The 18,172-nt window shown below is 38.4% G+C and overlaps 1 protein-coding gene across 1 annotated transcript; it reads right to left on the bottom strand.

The window, feature by feature from the left end:
• Window positions 1-943: 943 nt before the first annotated feature.
• Window positions 944-17,646, bottom strand: LOC108995816. Its single transcript, XM_018971445.2, has 4 exons — window positions 17,244-17,646; window positions 15,895-16,089; window positions 2,659-2,840; window positions 944-1,754 (listed from the first exon to the last, which is right to left on the bottom strand). Exons 1-4 carry the CDS (start codon window positions 17,530-17,532, stop codon window positions 1,437-1,439), a joined length of 984 nt encoding a protein of 327 aa, XP_018826990.1. The 5' UTR covers window positions 17,533-17,646; the 3' UTR covers window positions 944-1,436.
• Between the last annotated feature and the right edge of the window lie 526 nt (window positions 17,647-18,172).

Here is an 18,172-nt window from a genome sequence, read left to right as displayed (position 1 = left end):
TGCCCCCAGCGTGACCCATATGTGCTTTTTTTTTTTTTTGGTTACTTTATACTTTTTGTTAAGTTGTGTTTTTCTTTAAATATTAAAAAAAACACACAAATACTTTAAAAAAAACAAATACACTTATCGATCACATTGGGATGCGTATCGGTCACCCTAACAGCGGAGTTTGGTGGGTTTCTTGTCCTGATCAATTATTTAATTTATTGTATAATACTTTAAGTTAAATAAACTTGGTTAGACATATTATATTTTTAATAAATTTAGTTATTCTTGCTCCTCACGCGTGTACACAACTTTTCTTACGCTGAGTTTATAAAAAAAGTTTTGCTATACAGAAGTCAGTGTGTTAGTACATTATTTAAAGTGAGACCTATTATAACTTTAAAAAAATAAAAACGCCAATCATTTTTTAGTATTGTTGATGTGAAAAGCTTCTACATCAGCAGTGTTCTAGGTGTGTTAAAAATAAAGTTTTTAAATAGATTTTCTCTTATAAAAAGTCCATTGGTATACATGTACTATTTCCCTTTAATCGTTTTAAAAAGAAAGAAATCACATAAACTTCACCAAAAGAGTACTGAAGAAAATAATTTTAGGAAGAAATTGGCTTGTTCCAAATTTGCTACATATTTCTGATGGAGGAGAAGTTGCCTTCTCACTTTTGAATTTGCTACATATTTGTTCTTAAGTTATCGAAATGTGACAATTTACACATTCGATTAATACTGGATTGTACCATTTGCCTTGTGTTTCATCGATCTTTAAAAGTCAGGTTCTAACAATCGGTACAAACTGCCAAATTAGAACGTTTGTGGAAAATGGAAAATATAATCACCCTTTAAAAATTAGAATTCAAAAAAAATATATAGAAACCGGTGAGTTTCTAAAAAAAAAAAATTTCATCAACCACTATTCACCACCTCACACCATATGAAAAACACCCAATATCCTATAAAAAAACACTCCCACACCCTATAAAAAAACTATAAGTGTGAAGTATGAAAATAAATAGTAGCTGATGCAAGCAATAAAGTTATTTTCCCCCGGTAAAAGAGATCAATCCGAAAAAGTATCTCCACTGTTTCAAAGCCTTGACAGCAAATTGTATCGAAAGCCCTTTTTTTTCCTCTGTAATCTGTATATGAAAAACTTCGTTTATGTTTTTTTTTTCCCACACAGGGCAATATAGTTGTAGTTACTCACATATTTTAGCCCCCCCACCAAAAAAAAAAGAGGAAAAATATCTCATATTGAAACATGATTTATCAACCCAACACCACCAGTAGAGAAGTGATGTTGCAGATGTACTCTTATTGATAGATGGCTGCATTGTAAGGAGGTGGATAATGTGTGTTAGGCAATGCTGCCTAGACAGCAACAAGCTCTGCCAACATGATAGATATCAGGGCTGATGACAGTCTCTGCCTCAGAACTCAACCATCAAGAGCATGATAGACAGGATTAGCTTCAAGTTGCTCGGCAAATTTCTCAAGAACCTCCTTCACGAGTTTTCCAAATTTATCGTTCTCTATGTCCACATCACTTTTTCCATCCTTAACATCAGCAAACACTGCATTGTAAAGAAGCACCACTGCTTCATCAGCTTCTAATGGCGGCAAGCCCAATGCTTTCCCATTTCTCTCAAGGAAGCCCCTGATTAATTCAAAACTCCCTACACTATCCTTTCCACTCTGCTTTTCGGCCACTATCTTCCTCACGACATTGTTCAATTCCTCCTCATCATCCAAAATCTACAATGTTATTTAGCATTATCAAAATTAATCCAACAGAAAAATGTATCTATTACCATGTAATATTTCTTGCAAAGGCTAATGCCAATAATCGCTAAATTCCAGACTTGTTGGAAAAAGCCAAACACATGCGTTACAATTAAGTGAAATTTTGAAATCCAATTCAGCCATTGATCCAATAAAGTATTAGGACAGCAAATGCTAGGTCAGAAGGTATGGCCAAACTGGTGGCCAATGTCAGAATAAGTTCCAATTACTTCATCCTATCACCAATGCGAAAAGGTTGATTTTAAGATCATGCTTAGTGTTACCGAATTCAGATTAACTTGTGCCTATTAAGTTTAAGCTTATCCATCTTATATTTCTAAAACTTTATATTATTAGATTTTCAATTAGTTGCAGAGCACTTCCAAGCTGTGCTATGGTGATCCAGCATTCAGAATACTGTTAAACAGTCTAATGCTGGACAGAAGCCAATTTTGTCCTGTATAATATGATCAAAATCTCTTAAAGATTTTCACAAATATCTGATTCATTGGAAATAATTCTAAAGCCTCACGTAACCTTTCTTGTGTTATTCTAGAGTGGCCGATATCATTCCCTTTTTCTCTATTGTAAGTTAATTTCCTCATTCAAAATACAGTTTCATGTTTTCTAAACAGAAACAAAACCCACATTGTTTCTTAAATTCAAATTATACCAAAGGAAGTTAGACCCCAATTTCCCAGTAAAAGAAGCAGACTTCTCATTACAGGTTATCGAATAAATACATGAGGTAACAAATTTCGTAGCTAAAAAACAAAAATAAAAATAAAATAGAAGACGAAAGGAAACTAACGGCAAAGATAATTAACAATAATTATTGAAAAGATATCTAAAATGAAGTATTGCGAGAATGGACTACCTTTTTCAGCTTAGAACCATTGATGATCCTGATGTTCCGGATGCAAACAACATGCTTTTCAGCCAAGGCCTCAGCGAGTTCTTGAAGAACTGGCTGGAGTGATTGTGCAAATTGTGCTTGGCCCAATTCTTCTTCTCCCTCTGGCTCGTGTTTCCGCAAGATATCATTTAGCAGAGGAAACGCTGTTCAATTGCACCTCGTGGGTTATGATTTGAGAACATTATCATTTATGGAACTAATAATTAATAAAACTCAAGAGTACAGACTAGATTAGCAAGTTCATCGTGAGTCTCTGAATGTGGGCTAGGTACTACTGTCAAACTCTACACATGAGATCCCGAGCACAAAGATAGTGGTATCCCATGGCAAGTTCAACTAATTTGAGTCCTTCAATATGAGATCCCACCTATTGAATCTAGGATTATACCTCTGGATGTGGGCTTACGACTAAAAATAAGAAATTAACCAAATACAATTAGATGAATAAATTATATGGCCCATTAAATTGTGTGGTGTCACAGAAAGAGCTTCCTTTGGTCCAGAAGATGGGAACTGATTTCCCCAATAAAGAATAGAATTATGTCGATTATAGAGGATGTACCCACAAAATAGTTTTTCTCATGGACTAGTGTTTTGAGGGTATGCAATAATCTAAATTGGGGGGGAAGAGAAGAGTGATAAGCTGTCCAGGCTTGACCTAGACACCTTAGTCAAGATACTAATCGTTAGAGGTCATGACAGAAAATATGCAAAACATAGACTTGGGGCTAAACAGAAAATTTACGTGAAAAAAGTATGCTAGCTATAGATGTGCCATATAATCAAGTACGAGCACACTATCATCTGCTAGAGTTGTTAGCTATTATTAAAATTATTTTATAGTTAAACTTGTCCTGTTATGCAGACAGTCAATATAAAAGAAATTTTTCATCACATTCTCTTTGTTTTCTCTACTTCTTTATCACTCTTTTCAACTTTACAACTCAACTATACAACTCAACTTTTACAACTTCACTTGGTAAGAGAGCAACCGATCCACTCACTAGTAAAAGCATCAGAATCTGAAGGTCATCAGCTCTTGACTAAGGCGTTCTAATGCCAGCATCTGTATGCTGACATCATGGTTGACATCATATTGAACTCCAGCAATAACATGGTTTGAGTCACCAGAGCCTTATTGGTTGTTATGGTGATTTTTCCAGATTGTTTCAAGTCATATGATGGGATCTTTGAATGGTTTGTGGCGTTTTTTTGTGGTCTGCATGCATCAATATTGTTCATCCACTATTGGTTGGTTGAATTTGGTTGTTGTTCAGCTTTGCTTGATTGTCTTCAGTATGGTCGAGGTAAATCTTCACCATTCAATGATGATGATATGCAGATATCAATCAACTCAAAAAAAATAAATGATCTGAATTATCCAGCTTGGGTATATGCTATGAAAATCTTCATACATGGAAAATGAAGATTGAAAATTTGATGGATAATCCACCAGTCATGAAAGATGACTCTTATGTGCATTGGATGAGTGAGGAATCTATTGTTATGGGGTGGCTGTGGCATAATATGGAACCTCACATGGGCACCACAGTTGAATGTTGTGATTTTTCTAAAAAGATTTGGTAATATATTGCTACATCACTTCTCATTAGAGTAGTTTTTCTTGGGTATATGAGATATAAGAGAAAATCTCCACCACTACGCAGTCTGGGAGACATTGTCTGAGCTTTTTGTTTTTTTTTTTTTTATCAGTAAATAAAAATTTTATCAATGAGAAATACACATAGCCCAACTATATTGGACATATACAAGAGCAACAGCTAGGCATGATTAATTAGAAATACAAGTCATGAACATTCACACCATTGAAATCCATTAAAATCAACCAATGGAGTGAAGTGTTAAAAATTAAATCTCTAAGATCATCCATTGACCACTTGCAATCATCAAAGCTTCTCACTCCTCTCCCTTCAAAGACACCTCCAAAGGCACCACCAAAGACAAATGGGACCATCTTCCATATTACTGCAATTTGCTGATTACCACATAAGCCTCCATAATTTGCTAGGAGATCAACTACCCTCCTCGGCATCACCCAAGCTAATGCCATTCTAGCAGAGAACGCATTTCATGGGGTCCATTTGTCTGAGTACTAGAGTAATCTTTAAAATTTGTGGGATCATCTACTACAGCATCATCCTTTACTATTGACTTGGATGAAGAGAAGCTTCATCGGGAGAAATATATAATTGCTTCTAACTTACAGCTGCTACGATTATTGAATCTGTCTTGAGACAAAACACCACTGTTGTCTCCTTAGGATCTTCTACTTTAGCTCTAATAGTTGCGCCTGTGGTAGTTTATGCGGTGGGGGTCATATTGGTGGACATGGTATCACACCCAATCCCTAGATCTTAGGGTTAGGGCTGGAGTTTTGGAGTTGAGGCTCACGGGCCCATAATTCTTGCTAAGTGATCGAATGTTATTGGCTAATACCTGGCCCAATCTGGAATATGGGCAGCCGGCAAGGGAATTCTGAGATGGTGCAAAAGAATGTTTTTAAGCCCATAAAACCCCAAGTAATAAACCTGGCCGTGATCCCATGCTGCTAGGAATCCTAATCCTACACTAACCCAAGGCTCTAAGCTGTTCAGCCGAGACTGAGTAGTAGTAGACAGTTCAAAAACTTCCTAAAACACTATCAGCCTCCACATAGGAGTCCCAAGCCCTAGGAATGCTTCAACTGAAAGATAGACCCAAAAAATCACGCCTACTGTCGACTCAGGAATTCCCAATCTGTAATGGACCCACTATGTAATGACTCTGTTCGAGATAGTCAATCTCCAGAATTAAGGAAGAAGAAGAGAAGAGAGAACTTCCGTGCCTTTCTTCTCCTTTATTTCTCCTTTTATACTATCTTTATTAAACGGCATCATGTTACAACCAACAAAAGACTAAATTGTCATCATATCTATTTACAACAATTGATTCATTCAATTACAGACACAAAATGACACCGTGCAACTTAACTAAACGGCGCCGCACAAGTAAAACACAATTCCTCTTCACATATCCCAAACAACTGCGTTTCAGCCCATCAACTACTTTAATGCCCTCTTTCCCTTCTGGTTTCCTGAACTGCTATGCACCCTTTCAACCCAGCTCTCGCCATCTTCTATGCCTCGAGCTATCACTACAACCCATGACACAATCTTGGTGGGAAACCTAGGTTGCAGCCAAGAAACATCCAAGAACCTCCAAGAAAAGAAGCTGCCCAACCCTAGAAACCTAAAACACACTCACTTATCCAAGACACAAGAAAGTCTCCTAGAAACCTTCAAGAATCAGGTATGCTCAAGCCCTCTTGCATTCTGTTGCTACTCTATTGCCTTGAGACTCCTTAGGTTTTCAACCACCTCGGTCCACATCATTGCTGACCCATTCATGCCTCAATACCCCAAGTTGAAAACACCATTAACCTTGCTGTCGATACATTAGGATTCCTAATCCTAGGAAACTTGGCTGCCTGCAGATCCTAATCCTAATGAAACTCAAGAAATCTACCAGTCGTTGCCATTTGAGACTCTAAATCTCAACAGACTCTGCACCATCTGCCCTAATAAATAACATGCTGCTGCCCCTTTCTCCTCATCAAACCCTAAGAAAATTTCAGGAGCATTAACCCTACAGATCAGCTACTGTCACCAGCCTCAAACCAGAGAGAACCCAAGCTTTTCCCTACACTCCTGATACTTAAGATAAATTTGTATGGATATTCCCACTTGGAGGGTGAGATCCTCCAGAAAAGGTGTGAGGAAGAAGAAAACTGAAGAGGAAGAAATAGAAATGTGTATTCACTGATTGGCTGCTCTGTTACATTTCCCTCTGTCTTCTATAAGATCTACAACGACAAGCAGAATAACAGAATTCCTAACACTACGGCCTCCAGGGACATAAAACAACTCAAAAGTAATAACAAACTAGAGATAAAACTAATAAAAGTATTTCCTGCCATGTGTTCTTCTCTGATGCTTCCCACACAGGATCCCAACTAGGCCCCAACTAAAGTGATCCAAAGGCTGAGAAACTGCCACGTCCCTTTGTTTACTAGACACGTCAACTGCTTCTTAGACCCAGACTGCTTCTTCTCTCAACCTCCTATCCTTAGCGTCGGTCTCTCAACCGCGTGTAGGGCTCCTAGGTGGCATCGTCCGGCTATTGTCTCCACCACTGGACTGGCAGCTCTACCAATGGTCGGTTCTGGTGCTTGGTCATGCGGCATGCTAAAACCTCTTCAGGTTCTGATTTGAGAATTCCATTGGCGTCTATAGGTGGCAATGAAGGTAAAGGTGAGATCCTTTCTCCCATTTTTTTCTTCAGCAGGGAGACATGAAATGTGGCATGGATTTGAGCAGATGGAGGTATATTTAGGGCAATAGGCTACTGCCCCTATGTGCTGTAAGACTTGAACGGGGCCGTAATACCGAGGAGCAAGCTTTAGGTTCCTCTGATGTGCAACCAACAGCTGCCAATATGGCTGGAGCCGTAAGTAGACCCAGCCACCAACATTATACTCTTGTTCCTTCCTCTTTAGATCTGCGTACCTCTTCATCCCTTCTTGTGCTCTGTGGAGGTTGTGCGTCAAAATTCGTAGAATCCAAATCTCTTGATTGAAGGATTTCTTACACTGATTCTACTTTGGATGTTCCAGGAATATAGGTGAGAAGGGAGGGGATAAATATCCATATAAGGCCTTGAATGGGGTCAGTTTTGTGTAAGCATTGCTGGTGGGTGTTCTACCACCAATCAACCAAGGGAACCCACTGAGACCAGCCGGTCAATCTCTGCAAAGCACCTAAGGTACTTCTCTAAACTCTTGTTGACTGCCTCTAACTGTCCATTAGATTGAGGATGATAGGCAGCACTAAAAGCCATTTGTACTCCCTGTAGTTTAAAGAATTCCTGCCAAAACCTACTCGTAAAAGTATAGCCACAGTTTGAAACTAAAAGATGGAAAGGCCATGTAGTTTAAAGATATGTTTGAGGAATAACTTCACTATAGTTTTGGCTATGAATGGGTGGGATACGGGGGTGAAGTGACTATATTTTGTAAGTCGGTCTACAACCACCCAGAGGCTATTGTGTCCATGCGAACAGGGAACATGGTAATATAGGACCATGGTTGAGAGGGGATAGGCAGGGGTTGGAGCAAGCCTCCTAGAAAGGTGTTTTCTGCATTCACACTCTGACATACATCGCATCCCCGGATAAACCTTTTAACGTCCGCCTTAAGATCTGGCCAAAAGAAGTCCCTCCTTCCTCTATACATGGTTTTATCATACCTTGAGTGTCCTCCCAAAGGGCTACTATGTAATAACTCTAAAAGCTTAGTTTTAAAGGTCTCATCTAGAGGGATATAGAGTCACTTCTTGTAAACGAGTACGCCATCTCGAGAGGTATGGAGGGAAGGCAGAGAATTTTCTGTTAGTTGGCCAGGAGTTCCTGCACTCGGCTGTTCTTATCATAAGCCGTTTTAAATTCCTCAATCCAGTCCACCGAGGGAAAAGAAATTCAGCACAAGGACACTTCATCATCATCAGATTTTCCTTCCCCTTCTTGTATTCCACCACAAAGTCGTACCCAAGTAACATGGATATCCATTTAAGTTGCTTGGGAGTACCAATCTTCTGGTCCAACAAGTATTTCAAGCTTTCTTGGGCAGTTTTAATCACAAAAGACTAGCCAGTAGGGCTTATAAACCGCAAACTCAGCTCTCCTTTTCGTAAGTAGAGAGCTGTAATAATCTTCCTTTCGACATTTGACTAAAAAATGTAATTGGCTTCCCTTTTGCATCAAGATTGCCCCTACGGCTCCTCCTGAGGCATCACTTGATGGTAAATGGTTGAATTAAGGCTAACACTGGTTGTTGGGCCTCGAGAAATTGAAGGAAGCAGTCACCCAACAGCCAATTTTAGCCCTACCTGACTTCAAACAACCATTTACCATCGAGTGTGATGCCTTAGGAGGGGCTGCAAGGATAGTCTTGATGCAAAAAGGGAGGCCAATTACATTTTTTAGTCAAATGTTGAAAGGAAGATCACTATAGCTCTCTACTTATGAAAATGAACGATTTGCCTTGGTGTCTACGGTTCATAAGTGGCACCCCTTCTTGCTTGGTCAATCTTTTGTGAATGGTCGCTATTTTGATAATAGGGAACGTTTGATGGGAGGGTTTAGAGATTTTTTCTTCCACATGTTGTTACTTTGGGCTTCAGTTATTGTACTGAGTGGGACTAGCTTTAATGACTTTTATGCTATTTTTCACAACACTTAGCTTGTAATTAGGTTTTTCTATTATATACTTCCCGTGTTCTTGGACTTTGCCTAATTATGTGGATTAATAAATTTTTCTTACTTACAAAAAAAAAAATCTCGAAGGCCATTTTAGCCTCTTTTGTGCAATCGAAATTATTCTTCTTAAGCATGCTAGTGAGGGGTGCCGCAATACCACCATATCCACGGATAAATCTCCTATAATAGCCTACTAAGCCCAAGAACCCTCTCAACCCCTTAATTGAGTTAGGTAGGTGCCATTGTATCATTGCTTGGAACTTCTCTAGATCTGCTCCAACTCCTTGGGCAGAAATCAAGTGCCCTAAATATGTTATCTCACTACAGCCAAACTTGCATTTGGAGAGTTTGGAAAAGAGCTAATACTGTCTAAGAGTTTCCAAAGCCATTTGTAAGTGTCTCACATGCTCCTCTTCGCTTTTGTTGTACACTAAAATGTCATAAAAAACACTAAAATAAACTTTTTGAGGAATGGCTTAAATACCCCATTCATGAGACTTTGGAAGGTTGAGGGAGCATCAGTTAGCCCAAAGGGCATGCATAACTAAGAACTCATAGTGTCACTCATGAGTTCTAAATATTGTCTTGAGGACATCATCGGGCCTCGCACGTATTTGGTGGTAACCAAACCTGAGGCCAAGTTTGGAAAACACTGCTGACCCATGCAATTCATCCATAACCTCCTTCAAAAAGGGTGTTGGAAATTTGTCCTTACTGGTGACTTGATTAAGGGCACGATAGTCTACACAAAGGCGCCAGGTCCTATCTGCCTTTCTAACCAACAAAGCAGGTGATGAATAGGGACTCTGGCTTGACTGAATGACCCCAAAAGCTAGGAGTTTCTTCACTATTCTTTCAATCTCATCCATATGAAAATAAGGGTAACGGTAGGGCGTTACTGACATATTTGGCAATAACTTAATTGAATGATCATGGCACCTAACGCAGGGGAGGGGAGGGGTAGTCCCTTAGGTTCCACAAACACATCTGCATATGTGTCTAACTTAGGTTCTTCAATTAGCTGCAAGACTACTCCCTTTGTCTCGAGCTTGTGAAATTTGTTTAATGAGCCTTCCCCAATCAAGTGGGATGAAGCCAACCCTTTAAGTTCCACAGGTTGAGTCTTGTAAGTGAAATTGCATGGTTAGTTTTTCAAAGTTCCAAAGAATGGAGCGCAAGCCCCTTAGCCACCGAATGCGGAACCTAAGACCCATACTTTCCCCTTCACTGGGTAGTTGCTCCCCACTGACCACTCCGACCTTGACCCTTTTATCCGACTGATGGGTAGCTACCCCCTACTTATCCAAAAAAAAATTGTGCGTGCTGCCTGTGTCAATCAAGATAATGAACCACTGAGATCCAACCTTTCCTTTTAATCGCATAGTCCGAAGGTTGTGTGAACCTATGATGGCGTGTAGTGAGATCTCTGGATTTTAAGTAATGGAAATGAAATCTAGAGATTCACTATTGGTCTCCTTGTCACCAATTATCTACCCCTTTTTCTCTTCCACCTCACTATCTTCCAAAACTTCTTCTAAAATGTATAACCTAGGGTTTTGGCACTTGTGACTTGGGTCCCACTTAGAGTCACAATAGTAACACAATGCCCTCTCCCTCCTATCCTTCTTCTAATTTTGGTTGATCCTGTGAATTGGCATGTTGGTCTTAAGTGAGCCCTTGTTGGATTCCACAACAGGGACATGTGGATATTTTAAGATTCTGGGTTCATTAGAATGCAACAAGGAGCTCCTATGATACCTTCTAGTGAGGGCTACATTTATTCTTGTATCATAGCAAGGCTATAGGCGGCAACCCAATTAGTAGGATTTAACATCCTAATGGGTAGGCGAATCTCATCCTTTAGCCCACTCATGAAGCAACTCAGTTTGTTGGCTTTAGATACCTCAATCTATTTGAAAGGTACTCAAAATTGGCCTTATATTATTCTACAAACCCTGTTTGACTCAATCTAGTCAATTATTCCAAGGGGTCATCATATGCGCTTAGTCCAAATAATACCAACAAAGACCACCCAATCAGTTACTAGCCCCATTTCTTCCATGTTTTGAAACCACATGGGAGCCTTGCCCTCCATGTGAAAGGAAACAAGCCTAAGCCTATGTTGAGGTAAAGTGTTATGAAAAGCAAAAAAGTGATTCACCATGTACAGCCAAGTGGTGGGATGCTCTCCAAGGAAGGTTGGAAAATCAACTCGAACTATTTTGGTCTGCACCTCCCCAGACTGACAACCTATATCTTCAGAATGCATGTTACCCCTGATGATGATTCTCCCTAACAATGGTTTTGATACTTCTTTTGCAGCTCTAATGTCGACACTGCCAGCTGGTTCACCACAGAGTCTGATTGTCACTTCAAGCCAATATCTCAATCTCTAGATTTTTGAACTATGAGTCTGTGGTTTTCTTTAGGGCGTTCAACCCATCTTGCAGCTGGTTAAGACATGTTCCTTCAGCCATCCTCAAGCTCAGCAGAGATCAGCATCTTTGATGCCAACTTTGTAACACTCCTGATACTTCTTAAGATAACTTTGCAAGGATATTCTCACTTTGAGGGTGAGAACCTCTAGAAAATGTGTGAGGAAAAAGAAAAATGAAGAGGAAGAAATAGAAATGTGTATTCATTGATTGGCTGCTCTCTTACATTTCCCTCCGTCCTCTATAAGGTCTACAATGACAAGCAGAATAACAGAATTCCTAACATTACGGCCTCCTGGCCAATAGACGTAAAAAAACTCAAAAGTAATAACAAACTAAAGATAAAACTAATAAAAATATTCCCTGCCACGTGTTCTTCTCTGATGCTTCCAACATAGTATCCCATCTAGGCCCCAACTAAAGTGATCCAAAGGCTGAGAAACTGCCATGTCCCTTTGTTTACTAGACATGTCAAACACTTCTTCTCTCAAGCCTCCTTCTCTCCTTAGCGACGGTCTCTCCCCATAGCTCTCAGTCTCTACCTCAGCAGCCATGGTTGGTGACAACACCCTCACTGCTATACACCAGAAAATAGATCCTGGAGTGCCGTCCCACACTTCCAACCTTTTTCCATGTTTCCATCCTCAAGAAATTCAAGAAAGTCAAGAAACCTTGCAAATCATGATTCTCATTGTCTACCATTCCTTATTATCGAATGTACTCATCAATCTGGCCAATCATGGGCTGTACAAATGCTAGAACAGACCAGAATAACAACCACTTCAAGCAAACTGATCAGGCAGAAATCCTAGTGCGGAAGTTATCCAATGTTTCCTTGACTCCTCTATGTGACTTAAACTTGAACAAACATCCTGATCACACATCATTAAAAATGCTTTTACTACATCAAGAATTCAAGATTGCGAAATAATAGATACTCTCTTTTTGTGTTTATAAGCAATAGGAGATTTTATTAAAGCAAGCAAATAGGCTTAGCCCAAGTACTCCGGAAGTATACGAGCTGAAACATCGGAAATATACAAGCGAAATAATATATACTCTCATTGAACCCAAAACCCTAGATGCATGAGTCTGACCGGCTTTGCATGATATTGTGAAATTCTGACCATGGTGCAATATAAACACTTTATCACGAAACTCAACTCAACTCAAATCACAATCCTACAATGCTGTCCAGATTTACAGCATGAAGGAAACCAGAAAACAAAGATCTTGATACCAAAATATCATACCCAAAACCCTTGATTTCATGTCCCTTTGAAACCATGTCAAATATCACCAAATTTTTAAAAACAATTTTTAAAAACTGTCAAAATAGTCCCTCTATCCTACGGATTTCATGTACAGTAGACGTGCATATATATGCATACAAAACATTTAGTGAAGCCTAATGATAGAAGTCGTGATTAAAGTCAGATTTTACTCATCATAAAACTGCCATCATGTAGGCAATATCAAAGCTTAAGAGCATAAATTTTTGACAAATTCCATGATTTTCTTCACATGTTTAAGCCCTCAAAACATTCACTCATAGCAGATACCATTGCACGTGTTTTCATTAAATCAAAAATCCATTATCTGCCCTTACACCCAAGAGACCATCTACTCTATCGTGCAAGTTATGAAAGCTTGCTAAATTCAAACCAAGGACCGACAAGGGTTGCTGCCAGAGAACCTAAAGAACCCTAAAACCAAAATTTCCCTCTGGTTTTAAAGCCTATATATGATCAAAAGCATGCTACATGTTATGAGATTGACAAACTCCCAAAGTCATACACGGCATGACACTAAGATGGAGACAAATTAGGTAGCTCTTCACTTTTGATAGTGACTACAAGATCCCCCTTAAATTTCCAAGCACCTCGTTGGGCCAATCCATCATAGGCATAGCTCAAGTCCCACACTTTTGGTTGGGATATGGTTTGATATCATTTGTAATGCCCCTAAGGAAGGGCCAAGGCATATTTGGTCAATGGAACAATTGAAGCCCCATTGGAATTATTATAAAGGGTAAGAACTTCTTCATTTCAAGCAATTGTGGGATCCATACACCACCTACACTCACCATATAGTATGGGGTATCACAATCTCCCCCCTTAAATTCTCAACATTCTCGTCAAGCCATTTAATCATAGGTGACACAGCTCAAGTCCTACACTTCTGGTTGGGATAGACTTTGATACCATTTATAACGCCCCATAGAAGGCCCAAGGCACATCTAGGCCATAGTCCAAAAGGCTAGTCAATGGTACAATTAGAGCCCTATTGGAATCATTATAGAGTGCAATAACTCCTTCCTCCCAAACAATGTAGGATCTCATACACCACCTATACTCATAATTTAATATCGGGTATCACAACCACACAAGAAGGGACTTTTTTGGGCATATGGCACTAAGTAGTGTGGGGAAAGTCATTTGCTTTTACATTGTAAGGTGGTTGAGGAGTTATGGGCTGGCATCCTTAGTAGAGCCGGGCTGAGTTGGGTAATGCCTAAGAGTGTGATGGATCTACTAACATGCTGGAATAGGCGTCACAATAGCTCTCAACTGGCAGCAATGTGGCGGATGATACCTTTGTGCTTAATGTGGTGTTTATGGTCAGAAAGAAATGATAGGTGTTTTAACAACAAGGAACGTGCAGTGGGGGAAATCTGAAATTCATTTGTATTCTTTCTTTTACAGTGATTTTCTGCTATTGTACTGAAGGGTGGGAATGTTCACGAGTTTTTATCTTCTTTCCAACTCACTAGAATGTAATTAGGTGTCTCACTTTGTATACTTCCTGTGTACTTGGGCATTGCCTAGTTTCATTCTATTCAATTAAGATTCTTACTTATCAAAAAAAGTAGCGTGGGGAAAGACTAGGTTTTTCTTTGCTCTATGGTTGGCGGCACTGTTGCAGAGTGGGGGAAATAATTGCCTGAAAATTCTAGGGCTTAATGAATTAGAGAGTGGCACAGATTGGTGTATTTATACAACCTGTGTTTTATTGATTGTTGGGGTTTAGGAATCTTGGGTGGCAGCAGCCGCTAGGGTTTTCTTGGGACTCTAAGGGGTGGCATAAGCAGATTTCCTGGCTGAACTATACCTCTGACAGCTTGTGCTCTATAAGGATCTTGCAAGAGTTCTAGGCCATGTTTGGACACTTAGATGAGATGGGATCTCAAAACTTTTCATAATTTCCTTCCCAAACATCACTCAAACACAACATTTTTCAATTTCAAATCTTCAACTTTTTTATCTAATCATTACATCTTTCCCAAACTTTCATACAAAACACAAAAAATAATACAACTTTTTCAAATTTCAAAACAAAAATAATATTAAAAATATATATTCAAATAATATTTTAACTTTATAATATTTTTATTCAACTTTTACTTATAAAACAAAATTATTTTTATTCAACTTTTTCTCTCTCCTTTCTCAAAACCTAATAAAACATCTTAACTCAAACCATTTCAATACTATTCACAAACCATTTCACTACCATTCACAGACTTCTCATCTCATCTCATTACCCAAACATGCCCTTAGAGTCCTAGGGTTTTCTTGAGTGTGGTGGCAGCTTAGGGCTCAATAGGATACTTCTTCTCGGTTTAGTACTCCAAGGTTGACTCATGAGGTGTGGTAGCCTTATATCTTGGAGGTTTCTTGGATTTTATGGGCTGTGGCAGCAATTGCTTGTGCTTTTCCTACTTTGTCTCTTGGATTCTTACCAAGATTACGAGTCTTTATGATCTCCAGAGACAGCAGCAGCATGTGCTGGAGCTTTTGTTAGGGTTTTGCTCTTATAATGAGCCCATGGATCAATCTTAGTTGGGCAAAAATAACCCCTTGGTGTCGGTGAGTCCAGAATTTGATTTCCTAGTAAAAAAAGGATTCCTATTCTATTTAGGAAATCTTCAATTATCAAGAATCTTATATTTTTCCCCTTTGGAAATTGCCATATAAGTCTGCGAATAAAGTGAAAACAATATTAAAACAATTTCACAGTCCCGGGGGCTTAGGTTTAAAATCTAGCCCCAACCTTAGGATCTAGGGCTTGGGGGTTACACATTATGTGGAGGGTTGATGGAACATAGAGTCACCTTTAGGAGATAATGCACTTAACAATATAGTCAACGAATATTTCCTAGAAGTGCATTTCATTGGCCTAATAGTTTTTTTTCCTTGACTCGAAATTTCTTTCCTCCCATTCTATATCTCTTCTCTTTCTTTGTCTATATTTGTTTCCAAATAATGGTTTCAGATCCACAAATGAATCATCAAGACTTTATATCTAGAGTCCACATTCAACTGAAAATTCGAAAAATCCAAATTCAATCTACCAGTGCTAAATTCATTACAAATACTCATTTAAAAAAAATTATTTATTCAATAATATCCACAAACCATAATAATAATCTGACAATACTAAAGCAAACCTGAGAAAGGAGGAACACCCATTTCAACTCCCATGAGGACAAGAGCATTCTGTATCTCACCCTTGCTGATCTTCCCCTTATCTTCTGCATCTAAATCAGTGAACAAATTCTCCGATATCATCGCAAAATCATCCTCGTCATCTAAAAACAACCGGAGAATTTTCCCATCCAATATTGATATAACAAGTGGATCATCTGAACAGAATTTTCACCCATAAGGACACATTTTTTTTTCAATTCATCAACATAATGAGGAACACAAATACAAATGCATATTTTTATATGTGCACTAATAAATTTGACTCTCAAAATTTAAAAAGTCAAGTTATCTCTCATCTTCCCTCTTTTAAAAAACCCACATTTTCACACAAAAAAATCATCTAGCATCAGTTTAGTTTTCAGAAACATTGATTTTTCTTTCCCTTTCTCATAATCCCTCAGCCAACAAACATAGCAAAATCCATGCTCCTAACATAACCACACACATTCACACACGCACACAAATTAGATATAATTGAAGCTTCAAACATCATTACGCACACAAGCACACACACATACACAAACAAAGTAAATGCAATCCAAGCTCCAACCAAAATCACACACACACAACTTAAACACATTAAATGTACAAGTCTATATTGGTTGGTATAACCAATAGATGAATATGATTTTAAGATCTGAACATTTAAATACTCTCTTTTTCCTTCTCCAGATTTTCTCAGCAACCAGCATAGCCAAAGGGAAAAAAATCGTATTATATTTGATTGTCTGATATTCAACAATGTTAAGTTTCTTTAGCTTCTCACACTTTCTTAGGAACCGAGCACAATCAAAGACTATATTGAAACGTTTTATATCGTTGGTGATCCACGGATCATGCTGAACACACACTCTCTCTCTCTCTCTCTCTATATATATATATAGATATATATATGTATATATATTGCAAATCCTTCAATTCCCACAAGACCACCGGGTGCCACATTACCAATATAGGTAAAACTATGACACGGTGACTCTTATATCAATTTTGATAGTGAAGCTTTATAATAATTTAAGACAATTAACTGATCAAAGATGTTCTTATACAGGAAGAACCTGTATGCATTCAAGCAATTATAATGGCAGAGCGTCTTTGATGAATGAAAGTTTTGACACCTTTTTATCCGAAAAAAGAGACAATAACTAAAAATTGACGCTCTAAGTTTGCTCATATATCTTCCATATTCAAGCACAAAAGAAAAGTACATTTGAAAAGCTTCGATCTACAAATAATCACACTAATCCACGGGAAAATGGTTGAGCTCCATCAATGTTAATTCTTTATCAGCATAAGTAGAGCTATGTACCTTTTAGTCGATCGGCAATGGCGTTGAGGTAATCTGCGAGACTCCGGGAAGCTTGGTCTCGGCTGAGTTGGGTGTGGCGGAAGGAGAGGACGTCGTTGACGTCAATGCTTTGGAGAGCGGAGGACTTGACAGCTTCAGGCAATGAGACGCCGAAGAGAGCCGATGAGGCTCTGGAATCGGCGAGGTCGAGCACCTCAGCTCCGGTCCAAGCGGGGCCGTGGTCCGGCAGGGTCTGGTCAAGTGCTCTTAGGTGGGTCCCGTCCAAAATAGTCAACGCGCCGTCTGACATTTTCACAGAGAGAGAGAGCGCAGAAGATGAAAATTATGGCACTGTGTTGAACTGCTTCTGTTGTCTTTTACTTTTCTCGAGCAACCAGTTTTGAATATCGATTCCCACTAGGATAACGATAGATTATTCCCACCTACCGCTTATTTTTTACTCTTTTTATTTATTTATATATTTATTATTATTTTCTTTTACTTAATAATTAAGTAAATAATTATTAATAAAATTATATTTTTTTTAATTTTCCAATTAAGGATGGTAAAAAATTACTTAAAAGAAAATTATAAAAAAAAAAGTAAAAATTTTAAATACACTATGAAATAATAAAGGGAAAGTAATAAGTAATAAGCCTATCATTATTCTTTCTTGAATAAGTGGGTTGTTTGAAAGATACCATGATTTTTCTCGTTCTATCTCATTTCGTCTATTCTAATCTTATTTTTTAAAATATTATTTAAACATAAATATTATTTAATTAAAAATTTTTAACTATTTCATCTAATAACTCTCTCATTTGATTTACAAACTTTCAAAATACTCTACTAATTTTGACATCGGAGACTCCAAGGCCCCAATGCCACCCTCTCCCAATTTCTTTATTCTCTATTTTCACAGTCTCAGTTCTGAAGACCTGAGTTGCTGG

Source organism: Juglans regia, chromosome 11 (genome assembly GCF_001411555.2).
Source record: "Juglans regia cultivar Chandler chromosome 11, Walnut 2.0, whole genome shotgun sequence".
Classification (NCBI taxonomy): domain Eukaryota; kingdom Viridiplantae; phylum Streptophyta; class Magnoliopsida; order Fagales; family Juglandaceae; genus Juglans; species Juglans regia.
This window is presented reverse-complemented; position numbering and strand designations above follow the sequence as displayed.